The 15717-nt window shown below is 59.6% G+C and overlaps 5 protein-coding genes across 8 annotated transcripts; 3 read left to right on the top strand and 2 right to left on the bottom strand.

Annotated features, from left to right (window-relative positions):
* Positions 1-184: 184 nt before the first annotated feature.
* SYNGR2 (synaptogyrin 2) lies at positions 185-2328 on the bottom strand. Its single transcript, XM_042883834.1, has 4 exons — positions 2218-2328; positions 1693-1930; positions 1362-1501; positions 185-1290 (listed from the first exon to the last, which is right to left on the bottom strand). The coding sequence occupies exons 1-4, from the start codon at positions 2317-2319 to the stop codon at positions 1093-1095; spliced, it is 678 nt and encodes a 225-aa protein (XP_042739768.1). The 5' UTR covers positions 2320-2328; the 3' UTR covers positions 185-1092.
* Positions 2329-2719: 391 nt separating this feature from the next.
* On the top strand, positions 2720-9170 carry TMC6 (transmembrane channel like 6; the record flags this gene model as incomplete). Its single annotated transcript, XM_042883760.1, has 21 exons — positions 2720-2818; positions 3291-3376; positions 3482-3600; positions 3690-3818; positions 3941-4099; positions 4182-4287; positions 4358-4454; positions 4542-4796; positions 5024-5214; positions 5285-5429; positions 5590-5745; positions 5903-6078; positions 6190-6271; positions 6562-6659; positions 6807-6902; positions 7253-7328; positions 7507-7640; positions 7861-8037; positions 8142-8220; positions 8343-8420; positions 8672-9170. Coding segments are annotated over 20 exons (2532 nt in total), but the record flags the coding sequence as incomplete, so codon positions are not given.
* Positions 8716-10986, top strand: LOC122186854. Of its 3 annotated transcripts, none has more exons than XM_042883830.1 (3): positions 8716-9000; positions 9766-10288; positions 10415-10986. In XM_042883830.1, the coding sequence occupies exons 1-3, from the start codon at positions 8945-8947 to the stop codon at positions 10523-10525; spliced, it is 690 nt and encodes a 229-aa protein (XP_042739764.1). In that variant the 5' UTR covers positions 8716-8944; the 3' UTR covers positions 10526-10986. The 3 variants fall into 3 exon arrangements, with proteins under 3 accessions (XP_042739764.1, XP_042739765.1, XP_042739766.1); XM_042883831.1 differs by lacking the exon at positions 8716-9000 and adding an exon at positions 9256-9376; XM_042883832.1 differs by lacking the exon at positions 8716-9000 and adding an exon at positions 9302-9376 and having other exon boundaries at positions 9906-10288.
* Positions 10987-11852: 866 nt separating this feature from the next.
* On the top strand, positions 11853-14499 carry LOC122186853. 2 transcript variants are annotated; one of them, XM_042883829.1, is made up of 6 exons: positions 11853-11948; positions 12149-12212; positions 12429-12451; positions 12573-12705; positions 13061-13231; positions 13546-14499. In XM_042883829.1, the coding sequence occupies exons 2-6, from the start codon at positions 12198-12200 to the stop codon at positions 14251-14253; spliced, it is 1050 nt and encodes a 349-aa protein (XP_042739763.1). In that variant the 5' UTR covers positions 11853-11948; positions 12149-12197; the 3' UTR covers positions 14254-14499. The 2 variants fall into 2 exon arrangements, with proteins under 2 accessions (XP_042739763.1, XP_042739762.1); XM_042883828.1 differs by lacking the exon at positions 11853-11948 and having other exon boundaries at positions 12157-12451.
* ARL16 (ADP ribosylation factor like GTPase 16) lies at positions 13587-15707 on the bottom strand. The gene is given in 5 exon segments (XM_042883833.1): positions 13587-13949; positions 14516-14693; positions 14789-15025; positions 15163-15278; positions 15357-15707. Coding segments are annotated over 3 exon segments (639 nt in total). The 3' UTR covers positions 13587-13949; positions 14516-14693; positions 14789-14853.
* Between the last annotated feature and the right edge of the window lie 10 nt (positions 15708-15717).

The following is a 15717-nucleotide window of genomic DNA, read 5'->3' on the forward strand; positions in this document are numbered from 1 at the left end:
GGTCACACGGCACTGATGTTGCTCAGGCTGTCCTGAGGAGCAGCAAGCCTTGCTAAAAATAGGTGCTGGCGTGAGCTTGTTGTTGATAGCACAACAGGCACCAGCTCCACAGCTGCCCCCCAGAACCCCTCCAGCACACAGCACAGGGGAAGAACCCAGTTCTTCAGAGAAGAAACACAGGTGGTGGCTAGGTGAAAAAGTTTATTCGGTTTCTACAGTGATAAACGCATAGCTGAATATCAGCCCCAGCAGCTACAGCTCACATACCTCACACTGCTGCTGGGAACAGCTTCACAACAGGCACAGCAGCACACAACCTGAGACAAAGCCACGGCCCACGTGGAGGCACAGCATGGCACCCAGCCTGGGGCAGTGGCTGCTGAGCAGGGCATGGGGAGACCCAGCAGGGTTCAGTGGGAGACAGACACAGGGTCTGCAGTTGGCAGGGAGATGCTCTGGGGGAAGGGAGCTGCCCTGCTGTGAGCCCAGCACCCACCACTCCCACAGATCCCAAACCACTGAGTGCCAGTTGCTCCCGTGCAGGCTCTGGGGAAGGCACAGCACAAAGGTGCATATTCAGAAGATGAGGCTTTGGCATCAAGCTCAGCCAGCAGCAGCTGAAGGAGGAGAGGAAGGCACACAAACCCAGTGGCAGGCAGGAGCTGGACTGCACCGTGCAGCTGTGCTGGGACAGATGCTACAGCAGTTAAAGGTGGCACCTAGGGACTGCAGTCAGCAGAGTTGGCCAAGGCAGCAGCACCAGGAGGGAACAAGCTCACCATTACTCCCCTAGAGGCACAGCAGTGAGGCTCGGGCTCTGCCATTCCAGAGCACCAACCCCCCCATCCCCCAGGGGAGCTGGCTGTGCACAGCAGGTTCTACTCAGCCATCACTGCTTCACAGCAGGGAGCACACAGCCCCACCACAGGCACCAGGCCCTACCCTCTGCCCTGGCATCCACCCAACCCCCAGTGGTCTTCACACAAAGCAACCATCACCCTCCTGCCCTCTTCCCCATTCAAGTTATAGGTCCCTCCCTTCCCACCCCACAAGAGAAAATTGCACTTGTACAGCCATCCCTGCAGGCCGGACTCAGTACACCGGTGGTGGCTGGTAGCCCTCGGTGGCATCTGTGGTCTGGGTGAAGGGCGGCTGCTGGTAGCTGTCGTGGCTGATGTTGGGGTAACTGGAGTACGGCGTGGAGACCTCTGACGAGGGGTCGACGTAGCTGTGCGCAAAGTCCTCCACCCCCATCTTATACCGCTTGTAGGCGAAGGCGATCAGGAGACCCTGCAGAAAGCAGAGCCCGTCAGAGCCCGGCACGAAGCAGAAGACCCCTGCAGAGCCCCCCCAGCACTCACCCATGAGAAGATGGAGAAGAAGCTGAAGGTGATGGCAGCACGTGCCGAGTCAGCCACAATGTGTACATCCTCATCGTGCGTCCAGGCCCACTGGTTGGTCAGGAAGCAGAAGCCGACAAACCAAAGGAAGGTCCAGAGCCCTGCGGGGGGAAGCAGGCATGAGGGCTGCATCCTGCTGCTGCCAGAGCCCTGCTGCTTCCGGAACCCCGCCGCTCCCCGGGGCTGGCAGCACACGGCCTGCAGGCACCGTGCCAGCAGCAGCTCCCTGCGCCAGGCACCGCGCAGCCACGTCATGGGACCGCCATTGCCAGGAGCTCGGCCCAGGCCGTACCCGAGAAGCCGAGGTCGGCCAGCACCAGGTACTTGCGGTCGGTGGCGTTGCTGATCTGCGGGAAGTAGGCGTCCACCATGAAGAAGAAAATGCAGGCCAGGAAGGCGAGCACGCCGATGCCGATGCCGTAGCGGCAGGCGTCCTCGTTGCGGTTGAAGACGCAGTAGAGCTGCGAGGAGCGGGGCGAGTTGGTGTAGCCTTCCCCGACCAGGCAGGCGAACACGATCAGGGCGAACACCTGCGGGGCGGCAGCGGCGGCGTCAGGGGGCGGCCCCGGAGCAGAGGGGCCCCGTCGGGGGCTGCCCGAACCCCGCACCGCCCCGAGCTCAGCTGAGTACCCCGTGACTATGGCCGGGCACGGGGGGATGGCCGCGGGAAGGAAAGGGAAGGCTGCGGGAAGGGAAGCACAGCCGCACCGGGCCGGACCGGGCCTCGGAGACGGGGGAAAAGGGAAAGGGAAAGAGAAGGGAAGGCCGGGTTCGGCCGCACGACACAGCAGCGCAGGGCCGCCCCGGCCGCACTCACCGCGCTGGCGATACGCGCCAAGACCTGCGGCTGCTGCACGAAGCGCACCGGGTCGAAGGCACCGCCGGCTTTGGCCGCCCCGTACGCGCCGCCGCCCTCCATCGCGCCGCCGCCGCCGCGCTACGGCCGCTCCTGCGCGGCACCGCCCCGAGAGGGCCGGGCGCTGCGGCCGCCGCCACCTGCTGGGCCCGCCCCGCCCCGGCTGGTGCTGGGAGGGGCTCCGGGGTTGGGGACCGGCGCCGGCGCGGCGTGAGGGGCTCTACGCGGTAGCGCGAATCTGCCCCGCAGCTCGGGCTGCGCGCGGCGCGGCTCCCGGGATCCGGCGGGCACCACGCGAGCCCCGCTCCTCGTGACCGCCCCGCGCCTCCCGGCGTGCTCTGTGCCGCACCGAGATCCGGCCCCGCGCCTACGGGTGCGGTTTGTGTGACTGCCGGCGATACGGAGCGCCAGAGCGCCCTGCCCCGCACCCTGCCCGCGCCGTTCGTTGCCGCCCCGTGCCTGGCACCGGGAGGCGCACACGCGAGACGCCGCTGTGCCGTGCCCGCCACCCCGGGACGCCGCGGGAAGCTCCGGACGCGTCTGCGGCGGCCGCTGGAACCGGGTGCGCTGCCGCTGGTGCAGGGGGAGGGCGGCGGGTCGTGGCCCCAGGCCTCCTCCTGCCCGCAGCCTTTGTCTGTGCGGGGCGGGGAGGGGACGGGGACGAGGATGGGGACGGCGCTCAGCTCCATAGGGCCGTCAGTGGTGGCGGCCGGGATCCGCAAGGAGGGGAACGAGCTTTGTGCTCCGGTCTCGAATGCTCGGGACCTGGGAGCGGCTGTTCCGCTGCACTGAACCGATCCGAGCAGGGCGCTGCGGGCTCTCGGCCCCCGGTGGCCGAGCCTCGACGAGCGCTCGCCCCGCATCCTTCCGTGCGCGCTCCTCCCCCCTTCCCTTCCTTCCTGTCTCGTTGCTCGCTCAGCACCGGGCCGCGCGCCCCCTGGGCCGGCAGGGACCCGGCGGACCCCCGCAGACCCTCAGCTCCGGCTCTGTGCCACGAGGGGGACGCGGGGCTGACGGCAGCGTTCGCTGTGCAGGCAGCGTACAGGAGACAGCGCGGCTCCGGGATGTCCCAACTGCCTGCCTTCACTCTCCGAGTCCCTGAGAACACTGAGAGCGATGGGTGAGTGCGGGCTGAGCACCGCGGGCAGAACTACCCACCCACAGCTGTCCTGGACCTTCACCTCCCCCATAGCCGAGTGGGGGTTTCAGCTTTGTGCCCTTGCAGCCAGGAGCCGAGCCCGGACAATGAGGGAGCCCTGCACAGCTCCTTCTGCCAGCTCATTGAGGAGCAGAGCAGCCTGGTGGCAGGAGCAATAGAAATGGAGCTGCAGGAGAGGAGCAGAGGTACAACACGGAACTGCAGCAATGTGGGGTGCGGGGAGACAGTCCTGTACACCTTGGCTCTCATCCCACATTCTCTCTCTCCTCCCCAGAGCCCTCGGCTCTCCTGTTCCCCCTGGACCCCATGGCCACTACTGGACTGGAGCCCGAGCAGGGTGAGCAGCACCCCGGCTACGCCACCACCCTGCGAATCCTGGCCAACATGCCCAGCCGCACCATCGGTGAGTGCCACCCCCTCCCTGTGCCACCCCTGTGCCCCTCCTGCCCGGGCTGTGCCATGCTGTGAGCCCTTCCAGGAGTTCTCCCTAAGGCCGCCCATCCCAGTGCTGTGTTCCTGCCGCAGGGCGCAGCCGTGGGGCCATTATCTCTCAATACTACAACCGCACGGCGCGGCTGCGGCGTCGGAGCGGCCGTCCATCCCTGCAGCAGCTCAGCCGCACAGCACGGCCCAGCCTGCGGCAGTATGATCTGGAGACCGACCCAGCCCACGCCACGCTGGCAGGTGAGCATTCTCCTGGAGTAGGGCTCAGGATGGGCGTGATGAGTCTTGTTGGATGCATCCCTCTGAGTTTCTGTGCCTTCAGACAAGCAGAGCCTGCTGGCAAAGGAGCTGTCGAGCCTCCCACCTGCACAGCGTAGCCAAGTGCTGCTGGAACTGCCTCTCAGCCTGGAGGAGAAACGCAGCCTCCGGTAGGTGCCTGTTGTCTGGACTGGGCTTCTCCCAGCCTGGGCTCCCCCTGATGCCCCCTGTTCTGGGCAGGAGGCAGCTGAGCCAGAAGATGAGCACCCCGGGGCTACGCGCCCACTCTGCAGAACCCACCTCTCCATGTGCGTGGTGCCAGGACTGCATCGTGCTTGTAAGTCTGCAGCACAGTTGCCGGAGCTGGTGGTGATGGAGGCTGTACAGCTGCAGGATGCCCTTACTGTGTCCCCACGCTCCCCAGGGCTGCCGGACCCTCTGGTACAGGTTCCTGGCACTGGTCCATGCCGCACAGCCTTGGCACTACGCTTTGAAGCAGATCAGTGGCCGCTTTGGTTCCAGCGTGCTCTCCTATTTCCTCTTCCTCAAGACGCTTCTGCTGTTCAACATCATCTCCCTCCTCCTCCTTTTGGTTTTTGTGGTGGCCCTGCAGGCTGCCTATCCCCCTGCTGTGGCCAGCCCCCATCCCTTCACTGGCCTCGAGCTCTTCACCGGAGCGGTAAGTGTTGGTGCTCTGCTGCTTGGGAGTTGCCCCCAACCTGATCCCTGCTCCATGTCCCTGCATCTCGTGCCATGGGGATGCTCTGGTCTGTGCCCTTGTCCCCATTGCTGCCCCTGCCCAGGGCATTGTGCCATACAGGCTGATGCTAACCCCATACCAGGCTGGGCAGAGTGCTGCTGGCACCGGTGAGTTCACTACAAGTACTATTGTGCATTTCCCCACAGGGCTCCTTTACTCACTCACTGCTGTACTACGGCTACTACAGCAACACCACCCTGAACACCCCCTCTGCCTCCAGCCCCAGTGGCAGCACAAGCCCCTCCAGAGCCACGCAGCTGCCATACAACATGCCACTGGCCTACATGTTCACCATTGGAGCCTCCTTCTTTGCCACCTGCATCCTGCTGGTGTACAGGTGAGCAGCACTGCCAGCACTGCCTGACTGCCCAGCACTGCTGCCCTGACTGCCCTGTTGCCTCCTACAGCATGTACCACTCCTTTCTGAAGAGCTACCGCGTGGGCAGCTCCACAGGGGTCCTGGCCATCAAAATCTTCTCTGCGTGGGACTTCAAGGTGGTGCAGAGGCACTCGGTGAAGCTACAGAGTGAGAACATCTGCACTCAGCTGAAGGTGAGGAGTGGGGTTGCAGTGCTACATGTATGCCAATCCTGTGCTGCACCTTTGTGCAGCGGCCCTCCAGGTCCCACCTGAGCAAGCAGGATAAACCGTTGCTTTAGATGCAGACCCAGCTTACGTTCTCAGCCACCCTGGCTGCTCTGCTGTCTTCCAGGAGCTGCTGGCAGAGCAGCGATTGCGCTCCTGCCCCCTGAGCCTCCCCCAACGGCTGCGACACATCGCTGTGCTCCTGCTTGCCTGGCTCCTAGCACTGGGCACGGTGCTGGGCTGCGTGGTGGCCGTGTACTACTTCTCAGAGCACATGCACATGGTAAGCACAGCACCAGGTGAGGCAGAGCAGTGACGGCAGCCCCGCTGCACCTCCCTCTTGCTGCCAGCATTGTGCTTGCTGCTGGGAGCAGTGGGGTTGAGCCCGTGGCTGGCACCAGGAACCATGCAGCCGTGCTGAGCCAGGCACCACTCACCAGGTGCAGCAGGAACAGGGAGCTGCAGCAGGCAGTGCGTGGCAGCAGGAAGGAGTCCTGCTGGCCTTGCCACTCGTCGTGTCGCTCCTCAACACGCTGATGCCCCGCTTCTACAACCTGCTGGCAGCGTGGGAGAAGCAGGATTCCCCAGAGGCAGAGGTCTACGTGGCCATCTGCAGGTAGGGTGGGGAGCCTCCTGCACCCCAGGTTTGCTTTACCCTCCTTTCTCGGGGCTCAGCTTTGCTGTGCCCGGGGCCCAGGGGCTGCCCATCCTTGCTCCTGCTCCCCAGGAACCTCCTGCTGAAGATTGTGGTCCTTGGCCTGCTCTGCTACCAGTGGCTAAGCCACAGACTGGTCTGCTCTGCCAAGGAGGTTGGTACTGGCTGACAGTGCAGGGCTGAGCAGGATGGGATGGGGATGTGTGCCCTGCATTGCCCCTGGCCCAGGGAGTGCAGAGCAGAGCTGGGGCAGTGCTGTGGGCAGGGGTCAAGCAGTGGGGGCTGTGCTGGACGGTTTGCATCTGTGGTGGGGAGAGGGATATTGGTAGCTGGGGAAGGTGTGCAAGAAAGAAAGAAGTTCCCCACCCTTCAAACTCCCCATGAAGAGCTATAGAGGTGAGCATCTGCACTGCCTGCCTGGCACTACCACGCTTCTATCCCCAGTGCTGGGAGACGTGTGTGGGGCAGGACCTGTATCGCTTTGTGGTGATGGACTTCATATTCACTCTGCTGGATACCAGCTTTGGGGAGCTGCTCTGGAGGTAATGTGTCCCAGGAGGGCCTACCAGCATGGCCCTTTGCTCCCCGTTCCAGCTGGGCTGGCTCTGCCTCGGCACACAGAGGCTCTGCAGCTGCCCAAGGGTGACGGGTGCACAGCAGGAGTCAGCAGAGCTCCTCTCACTCCCTAGGCTGATTCTGGAGAAGAAGCTGAAGAGTAAGCGGAGGCCTGAGTTTGACATTGCCCAAAATGTGCTGGAGCTCATGTATGGGCAGACCCTGACCTGGTGAGACATCTCCAGCCCGATGTGGCTAATCCCCTGCCAGCCAGCGCTCGTGGTGCTCGCTGCTGTGAGCCCTGCCTCGTGCCACCCAGCGGGTCCTGGTGTAGGCAGCTGCAGAGGCTACACATCCACCAGGGGTCAGTGAAACCTCTGCTGTCTGACCTGCTGCCAACCCTGATGTTTGGGATGTGCCACCGAGCACAGCCTGTGCAGCCAGCCTGGCATAGGACGTTGTGTGCTTGCTCTTGGCTTTGCGAAACACTGACTGCAGCTGGTACCACTATCCTGGTGCTCCTGAGCCCCAAATTACTCTCCTAGGCAGCTCAGCTTGTCTCTCTCTCTCTCTCTCCCAGGCTGGGCGTTCTCTTCGCACCACTCCTGCCAGCAGTACAAGTAGTGAAGCTGCTGCTGCTCTTCTACATCAAAAAGGTGTGATTGCGTCTGCCTGAGAGCAGTGCCCTCTTTGCAGAGGGGCAGAGATGCTGCTTGGGTCCCTCAGGTCTCAGCTCCAACAGGATGGGATGGGGATGTGAGGGGGTGCAGCTGCCTGCACTCACTCCTGGGGTCACGTTGTGGGAGGTGACAGCATGCTGCTCCTTGCCTGCAGACCAGTCTGATGCAGAACTGCCAGTCTCCCAGCAAGCCCTGGCAAGCATCTCATATGAGTACTGTCTTCATCACGCTCCTCTTCTTCCCGTCCTTCTTGGGTGCAGCCATCTTTGTCTCTTACACAATCTGGTGGTGAGTATTCATGGGCACAGAGCCACATGCTGCCAGGGGCAGCACCTACAGGGATGGTTGGCGATGAGGCCCCAACCCAACTGATGGCGCCCAGCCCTTACAATTCCTGTAAATAGGAGCCAGGGCAGAGCTTAATGTCAGGGGCAGTGCCCGGCCACTGCCCTGTGCCCAGCCATGCACTCCCAAAGCAGTTTCCCACTGACTCGCTCTGCCTGCTCAGGGAGAAGCCATCAGAAACCTGTGGCCCCTTCCGGGGTCTTCAAACCATCTACCAAACACCGAAGGTCTGGGCGGAGCTGCTGGAGGAGTCCAACCCCAACATCGCCTTGTTTGGCTGGATCCCCCAGTACCTGCTGGAGAACACTGTCTTCCTCTTCTTTCTCACTGGGATGGTGCTGTGAGTATGAGGCTGAACCCTACATACACAACTTTTGGGTTCCCCCTGCTGCTTCAGAAGCCCTGAGCCCCAGTGACACCATCCCTGCACACCTGTCATTGCAGAGCGGTCATCTATTTCAACATCCAGGTGTTGAGAGGGCAGCGCCAGATCATCTGCCTGCTGGAGGAGCAGATTGCCAACGTGTGTGAGCTCTGTGTGCTCTGAGCCCCCGTCGCTGCAGCTCAGGGCAGTTCTGAGCTCCAGTGGCTCTGGGAAGAGCACAGCCCGCATGGCTGCTCACTGCGGTGTCTCTGCTGTTACAGGAGGGGGAGGATAAAAAATTCCTCATTCAGAGGATTCACTCCATTTATGACCATAAAGTGCGCTGTGCTTGATGCCAGGTGAGGCCCAGACCCAGGGGAGAGTGCTGGGGGTCGGCAGGGCTGGGGGTCACTGTGCTCCCCTGCTCTGTGCTGGAGCCGGGGGATGGGAGTAGCACAGTGCTAACTGTGGAGGAACTGGGACAGGGAACTGGGGGGTGGTGGGGACAGGGAGAGCATTATCCCTACTGTCAGCATGCTGACAGTATGCTAACACAGCTCTGCCCTCTGTGAATAACCCTTGGGGCTTCACAGGAACCTTCTCCTTTCAGTGTCACAGACCCAAGAAGGAGCAAGGCAGAACAGGACAGCTCACCAGCAGGAACTGGAGCTAGCAGCTGTGTGGCAATGCCCTGGGAGCAGAGAACTACTGCACTCTTGAACTATTGCTCTCTTGAAGCATCCCAGGTTTCCTGGGCAGTGCTGCAGCACAGAGATAAGGGTGCTCCTTCCGGAGCCAAGAACACAGCCCCACTGCTGTGTCCCAGCACAGCTCCACGGGACCGGCTTGCGCACACAGCTGTGCTTACAAACAACTCTCCATCATGCAAACTGCCCGGCAACCTGGAAAAGCAGCACCTTGGATCCCGTTGGAATGGAGGTGGTGAAGTTTTTTGCCTCGGGAAAGAAACCACCATGGTGTGTGCAGTGAGCAGGGCCGTGCAGCAGGACCATTATTCCCCAGTGCTGCGTGGGCAGAGAACAAAAAGGCTCTGTTCGGGGCTGTCACCTCTCTGAAATAACCATTAAATGTCCCCATCTGGAGCCGTAGCAGGACGCTGTTATGTGGCAGAGCTCGGGGCGGAACAAGATGTTTTCTTTGCTGGGTGTAGCCGGAACCCAGGCAGCCCTGTCAGCTGACGGAAAGCAAAAGCGTTTGGTGCTGCAGCATTCTGAGGGTGGGGGGTGATAGGGTGAGGGTGGGCAGGGGACTGAGCCATGTCTGTGGACTCGCAATGCCTCAACAGGTCACACAGGTACTGGGGTGTGGGAGAATGGGGCTGGAGGCACTGGGGGGAGATGAGGATGGGTTATGGGTGGTGGGAGGATGGGGGTGGACAGGACCGGGGGGTCTGAGAGTGGGCTGAGGGCGGTGGGGTAGGACAAGACTGGGAACGGGCTGGAAGCGCTCAGCCAGAAGTGGTGGGGAGGCGGAGGGGGGGCCAGGTCGGGGGAAGGGGGAAAGTGAGACAAGACGGGAACCCGGCGGCCAGGGGTGGGCGGGGGCCAGGAGCAGACCGGACCGGAGGGGCAGTGAAGAGGCCAGGAACCGGCCCAAGAGCTGTGAGACGGGATCAGACGTGGCCAGGTCAGGGAGACGCCTGAACCGTTGTGGCCCTGCTCACGTGTGCTTTTCCCATGGCAGCACGGGGATTTCCTACAGCGCCACGAAGGCTGATTTTCAGTTTGGGCTCCTGCGGTCCGCTCCTGGCACCAGACTCCCGGCTCGTCGGGCTCTAAGCCAGGCAGCAACACAGCCATGTTCAGATTCCTGTTTTTATACAGCTCGCAGCCTGAGCGACATTCGTGAGTGTGTGAGGAAGCTCCGAGGCATAATGGTGGGCTTTGAAAAGCAGCCCCAGTTCCGCCTGCGGGTCGGGGGCCTGGAGGGCACCTTCTACGAAGGGCAGGAGGAGCTGAAGGAGTACTGTGAGGTGCTCTACCTGCCGCAGCCCACCAAGATGGAGGTGGTGGGCACGGTGGATGACGTGCCCTGTCTGGCCACGGGGCAGCAGCTCATCATCCTCGTTGCTGAGAGCGGGGAGGTGTATGCTTACGAGGAGGACACGCTACACAAAGTTGCCAAGAATATGCGAGAATTCACAGAGATAGGGCTGCAGCGCCTGGGGAAAGAAGTCTACCACTGTGGAGAGCACGTAGATTCACTGGTGAGCTAGAGGGTGTGGGTTAAAACCAAGGAAAGACACGCCTGAGGGGGTGGGATGTCCGGTGCTGATGGGCACTGATCCCACCTCCATCAGTTCGTAACTGCACCTGGGTTGCTCTCCTAACAGGATGAGGCGGAGCGAGACAAAGACCCGATAATCCAGGAGCTGAGGCAGAGTGCTCAGCGGTTCCTTGAGGGAGGGAAGGAGGACTTCAAACGTCTCCTGGACTTGCCGTAGAACAAACCTGTTGTTGCTTGTTGAATCTGCACGCGTGACAAGGAGTGGAACTACTCTGCATTCCCAAGTGTTTAATCTGCCTTTCCTGTAAACAACTTCAGGGGCGGTGATTCCTGCCCGTCCCTGGGCAGCCTCTGCCAACAGGTCATAGTTGTTTCTGTGAAATTCTTCCTCATATCCAGCCTGGAATCACTTCAGACCATTAGTTCTCATCCTATTCTCATCCTATTCCTCTTACCTGGAAGCAGAACACAACTCTCACCTCGCCACAAACTCCTTTCACAGAGTTGAAGAGACTGGTAAAATCTCTCCTGAGCCTTTGCCAGATTAAATCTCAATGGATTTGCCCTTAAAATTGCACTTTTAAAGGTTAATCACTGTGTAAGCCTGTGTCCTGAAGTGAGATTTTTCTTGCACAAACACAAACTTGCTTTAATCAAACATTAAAGATTTTAAATATACAGGATTTTGACTCATTCTTTTTTATCTATGTCAAGAGTGTGACAAATGTTTTGTTCTGCTGTGGTGCCAGCCAGCTTTCAGTCCTAGCAGGAGGGGCTTTTCCAGCTTCCCCATCGGCTAAGTGTAACAGAATCAAGAGGAGCTTCAAGAATTGCTTTGTGCAGGCTGTCCAGTGAAGCTGAACCTGTGCTCATCACAGGAGAGGTGACAGTCAGGGAGCCAAGGCTGCGCCTCCATACCAGGGTCAGCTTGCTCCAGCTCCCAGCAGTGAGCACTCCCTCATTTAAAGCCCTCTATCACTGCTTGCTGGGTGGGCATGGTAACTCGCTCACTCCCCCCATATAGGGCAACGGGCAGAATTGGAAGGATACAAGCATGAGAAATAGAGTTGACATAAAGCCAAGTTACCAGGTAAAGCAGACCTCTGTAGGTCAAATCCCCCTAAAGCAGGTCCCCCACAGCAGGCTGCACATCTAGGTGGGTTTGGATATTTCCCCATGCTCCAGATGAGGCCTCCGCAGGGCAGAGGAGAGAGGATGAGCACCTCCCTTGCTCTGTTGGCCTTTCTCCTTCCTTACTCCAGCATGGTCCTACATGGCATTGAATATCCTTTGGTCAGTAAGGGTCAGCTGTCCTGGCTTTGACACCCACTTCCAAGCAGCTCTATGGAGACCTGCACCCAGGGCTTGGCATACCAGCACCAAGAGAGTGCAGAGGTGACACCCTGCTTGTCCTGACAATGACATGTCTCTTAGATTTCTGAGTTTCATTTATGGAAAAATGAAAGCACAAAGAGCTCGACCACTCCCTTGCACGGTTCTCCCATTGCATACTTTTGGGGAAGTGCATTCTTAGAGCCGCCATATCAGCAGCGAGTCTAGAGGCACCAGGTTGGAGCCAGCACCGTGTCTCCCAGTGGCTGAAGGCAGCACAGACTCTAAGGACCCTTTGCCTCTGGCAAGTAAGTGCTGCTTTTTTTATCTGATTCTCTGTCAGGGAGGAGGGCAGTGGGATGGCATGGGAATGACAGATGTGCACAGCAAAGTGACCCCACCCCAAAGCTGGCTGCTCTGAGCTGCGTGTGGCATGGAGGGCACTCAGCCTTGGTGATCCTCACCTTGCTGCTCTGCTGACTGCTCTGACCTCACTGCTTTCCTACAGCCCCATAGACCGGAACCCAAGAACTGCAGCACAGAGCTCTGCATACTCAATGAGCCAAAACCAGGTGGGTGAAGCCTGTCCCTTCTCTGGGAGATACAGAGAGATGTTCTCACTTGGGGACTGCTGCTGGCCACTCTGTAGCATCTTGGCCAGCAGGTAGCAGTGGTGCCATCTAGAGATGCTGCGGGACACCCCAAGTCCACGCAGTGCCATCAGGTGTGCAGTGGGGTTGGAGGGTCCATGCAGCACTGCATCACTGAGCTTCCTCTCCCTCCCACAGGGTCCCAGTCACAACTCTTCAAGGTAAGATGGAGCCTCACATCTCCTGTGCCCCTTTCCCTGGCCATGTGGGGGGGTGACTGCTTGCCCCACAGATGGGGGTAACCCCAACACAGCCACCATGTGCTCCTTTCTGCTCCCACAGGATTTTGGCACGGAAAGAAGAGAAGAATAAATTCCAGATGCAGATCAGTGGGAATCTCTTCATCAAGGAGTTCTTGGAATTGTTGGCTAGGTGGCAGCCAGCTGAAAACATCAAAAAGCAATACATGGAAAAGGTCAGTGCTTCACCACCAACCTGATGGCCCTTCTGTGGCCTCTGCACTGCTGTGCATCCCGTCCGAGGTGGGGGAACTCTGGTGGCATAACTCCCACAGCAGTGGCTCCATCATGGGTGTGAGGGTCTGCAGGGAATGGAGTGGGAGCTCAGGTCTGTGGGCTTCCACTGCTCCCTGCTTGTGCAGAGCTTCTGCGAGGTGTGGAGAAACTGCACGGAGCACAGGATGCAGAAAGGGACCATGCAAGGCAATAGGGAGCAGCTCTCGGGGAGGGAGCAGCCGTGGCAGAGGCCAGCGCAGAGGCTCTACTGTGCATCCAGGGACAGCTCAGCACTGGGTCTCTGCTTGCCAACAGGTGCTGCACGCAGTGTTCTTCTTTGGAAGGCTGAATCAGAGGCAGATAAGACCCAGCGAATTCCTACTCTTCCAACCTTTCCAGAACCTGCAGGAGAATTATCCTCGATCATTCCAAGAGTACAACACCCACCTGCCCACCATGACACCATACTCCATCCTGCTGCAGTTTGTGAGTACTCCACACCTAGATGTTGCCAACAGCAGGGCTGGGGAAGGGCAGGTGTGTGACAAATGCAGCACACTGCAGGCATATCCTGACAGTGCAGCCTAGCAGGCAGCAAAACAGGCAGCAGGACTTCTATTTTTCACTTTTCAAGTCACCATGAGCTGTACAGACCAGCTGGTGCTAACCAACTCAGGGAAACAGAACTATTTTTAAGTTTATCTTTTAAGACCACACTCATCCCCTCTTCCTGCAAGATGACTGCTGGGGAGTGAAAGAGGCAAGAAGGGGTCTGTACTGAGATCTGTGTGTGTTCCCAGGGCAACGAAGTAGCAGGATGCAGCACCCAAGAGGAAATGGAGTCTTTCCTGCATGAATTTAATAGTGCTGTGGAAATAGCAATACAGGATCGAGCACCCAAAATGAGGCCCAGTGAGTTCACCTTCAGAGCCGCAGTTGTCGCTTACAGCTTTTACAGAGAACCCAAAAAACCTGAGAATAAAGCAGGCTTCCCTCTCTTTTATGGAGCATCTGTCTCCTGCAGAGGGCTGATGGAGAAGAAGATCATGATCAGCATCCTGTGCCTCAGGACGTGGCACAAGGCGGTGGCGTTCGCAGTGTACCACGGGCAGGATAATCTGGTCATTGTCTTCCCTGATGAAGTGCAGTGCCGAGCCTTCTGCTACAGCAATGGAGTCTTCATAGAAAAGCCACCCTGCGTGAACTGCAAGATGATGTATCACGTCAACTTCCAGCCGTATGAGGGTGACACCAGGGAAAACGTCCCATGGCCGCATGGAAACTGCGCTGAGAATGAGAGCCTGAGCAAGCTGCTGCAAGGCACGTCGGGGCTGCAGGAGAAGGTCGTCTCAAAAGACACTTCTGTGATAAACAATCCCCCACAGAACACCTACCAGGCCATTGAGCAAGAATTTGAAAACAACATACAACAAAATCTTAGAAATCAGCTTATCAGGCTGCTTCAGAACAAAAATCTTCCTCATCATCTGCAGTTTTTTGAACCATAGTGAGTGCCAGAGAGGCATCTGCAGTGCTGCGTATCAGCACAACACCCCCAAGCCCCTGTCTTCCTGCATACTCCATGCCTCCAAACCCAGCTACATGCTCATGCCAGCAGGTTCTGCTTATCTAGGGTGAGGATGCAGCCTGGCTCTATGTCCTGCCAGCAGCACAGTGATAGGATATCCATTTGCCTCTTGCTAATCTCCATCACACAGGGCTCTGCTTTTCACCTGTGTAAATAAACATGTCTGATTTTCAGTTACGTACCTGATGATTTGCAGCAGCACCTGTACATTGTGAAGCCCTCTACTTTCACCTTTGCGTGGCTCCAGAGCCGACAGTCTCGCCTTCAGGGACCATCCAGTTTCAGAGCTCCATCTTCTGGATGCAAGCAGCCAGCAGGGCCCTCCCGCAGGTGGCACTCCCTCTGCTGGGCTCTCACAGCCTGTAGGGGAAGGGCAGCGTGCTCTGAGGCACCCTGAGAAGTGCTGCAGGATTGCTTGCAGACAAAGATGGCTTGGGTTTATATTTCAGTTTTACCATGGAGTACCGAGAAGCTGCTGCCTGCCATCAGCCTGTCACACTGCACAGGTGCTGGGGCCAGGTTAGCTAGGGTCCCTGAAGGTGGCCTGAAGCCATTGCAGGACATCAGCCAGGCCGGTGCCATCGCGTGCACTGGTTTCCAGAATGGTGATGGGCTGCGTGGCGCAGGAGACAATGTCTTGCATGCGGAACAGCGACTTCATCTCCACCAGTGACATGTAGCAGGGCAGGTCGCTATGACAGGAGGGGGCACACATTAACCACACTGCTTTAACCTCCCACCCACAGCAGCACTGCACTATCAGGGCCCATCGGCCCCTCGGGCTGCTGGAAACGACACAGGAACCGCAGAGCCCCGATGCCCTCCTTACATCTTGTTGAAGAGGATCAGCACGGGCACGGTGGCGAGCTGCTCTGCAGAGAGGAGGGACAGCAGCTGGACGCAGGACGCGGAGACCTGGGTCGGGTTGGCCGCATCGATCACGAACTGCAGAGAGGGAAGAGACGCTTGGCGGGGTCCGAGGGGGGCAGTTCCACCCTGCAGCGCGGCCGGGCGGGCGCTCACCAGCACGGCGCTGCACTCCCCGTAGTAGCTGGGCCAGATGGGGCCCATGCAGCCGCCCAGCTCCCGCAGCGTCACCCTCTTGTGCAGCGTCAGGTCCGTCAGGTTCGTGCCCACCGTGGGCAGCGTGGCCGGGGGTTCGCCCAACTCCTTGGCCCCGTCCCGGGAGCACAGCTATGCCGGTGCGTTAAGGACGGACCAGAAGCAGCGTGCGGCACGCCCCCACCCCGGCCCCGCGCCCCAGGACCCCCAGCTCGCTCGGATATTGCGCAGCCGCTTCCCCAGCAGGCTCTTCCCGACGCCCGTCGCCCCCAGCAGCAGGCATGTGGGCCCGGGCCGCGCAGCACCCGCCATCCCCGCCCCG

The sequence above is a fragment of the Lagopus leucura genome, unplaced genomic scaffold (genome assembly GCF_019238085.1).
Source record: "Lagopus leucura isolate 7727_CA_CO unplaced genomic scaffold, USGS_WTPT01 Super-Scaffold_100040, whole genome shotgun sequence".
Lineage (NCBI taxonomy): Eukaryota > Metazoa > Chordata > Aves > Galliformes > Phasianidae > Lagopus > Lagopus leucura.

Coding starts and splice junctions, on each gene's coding strand:
- SYNGR2 (XM_042883834.1), bottom strand. CDS start 2,319: ATGGAGGGCGGCGGCGCGTACGGGGCGGCCAAAGCCGGCGGTGCCTTC. Junction 1,931..2,217: donor TGGCGCGTATCGCCAGCGCG/GTGAGTGCGGCC, acceptor GCCGCCCCGCAG/GTGTTCGCCCTGATCGTGTT. Junction 1,291..1,361: donor TCTTCTCCATCTTCTCATGG/GTGAGTGCTGGG, acceptor TGCTTTCTGCAG/GGTCTCCTGATCGCCTTCGC.
- LOC122186854 (XM_042883830.1), top strand. CDS start 8,945: ATGCAAACTGCCCGGCAACCTGGAAAAGCAGCACCTTGGATCCCGTTG. Junction 9,001..9,765: donor TGGATCCCGTTGGAATGGAG/GTGGTGAAGTTT, acceptor TTCCCATGGCAG/CACGGGGATTTCCTACAGCG. Junction 10,289..10,414: donor GAGAGCACGTAGATTCACTG/GTGAGCTAGAGG, acceptor CTCTCCTAACAG/GATGAGGCGGAGCGAGACAA.
- LOC122186853 (XM_042883828.1), top strand. CDS start 12,327: ATGCTGCGGGACACCCCAAGTCCACGCAGTGCCATCAGGTGTGCAGTG. Junction 12,452..12,572: donor CCCAGTCACAACTCTTCAAG/GTAAGATGGAGC, acceptor CTGCTCCCACAG/GATTTTGGCACGGAAAGAAG. Junction 13,232..13,545: donor ACTCCATCCTGCTGCAGTTT/GTGAGTACTCCA, acceptor GTGTGTTCCCAG/GGCAACGAAGTAGCAGGATG.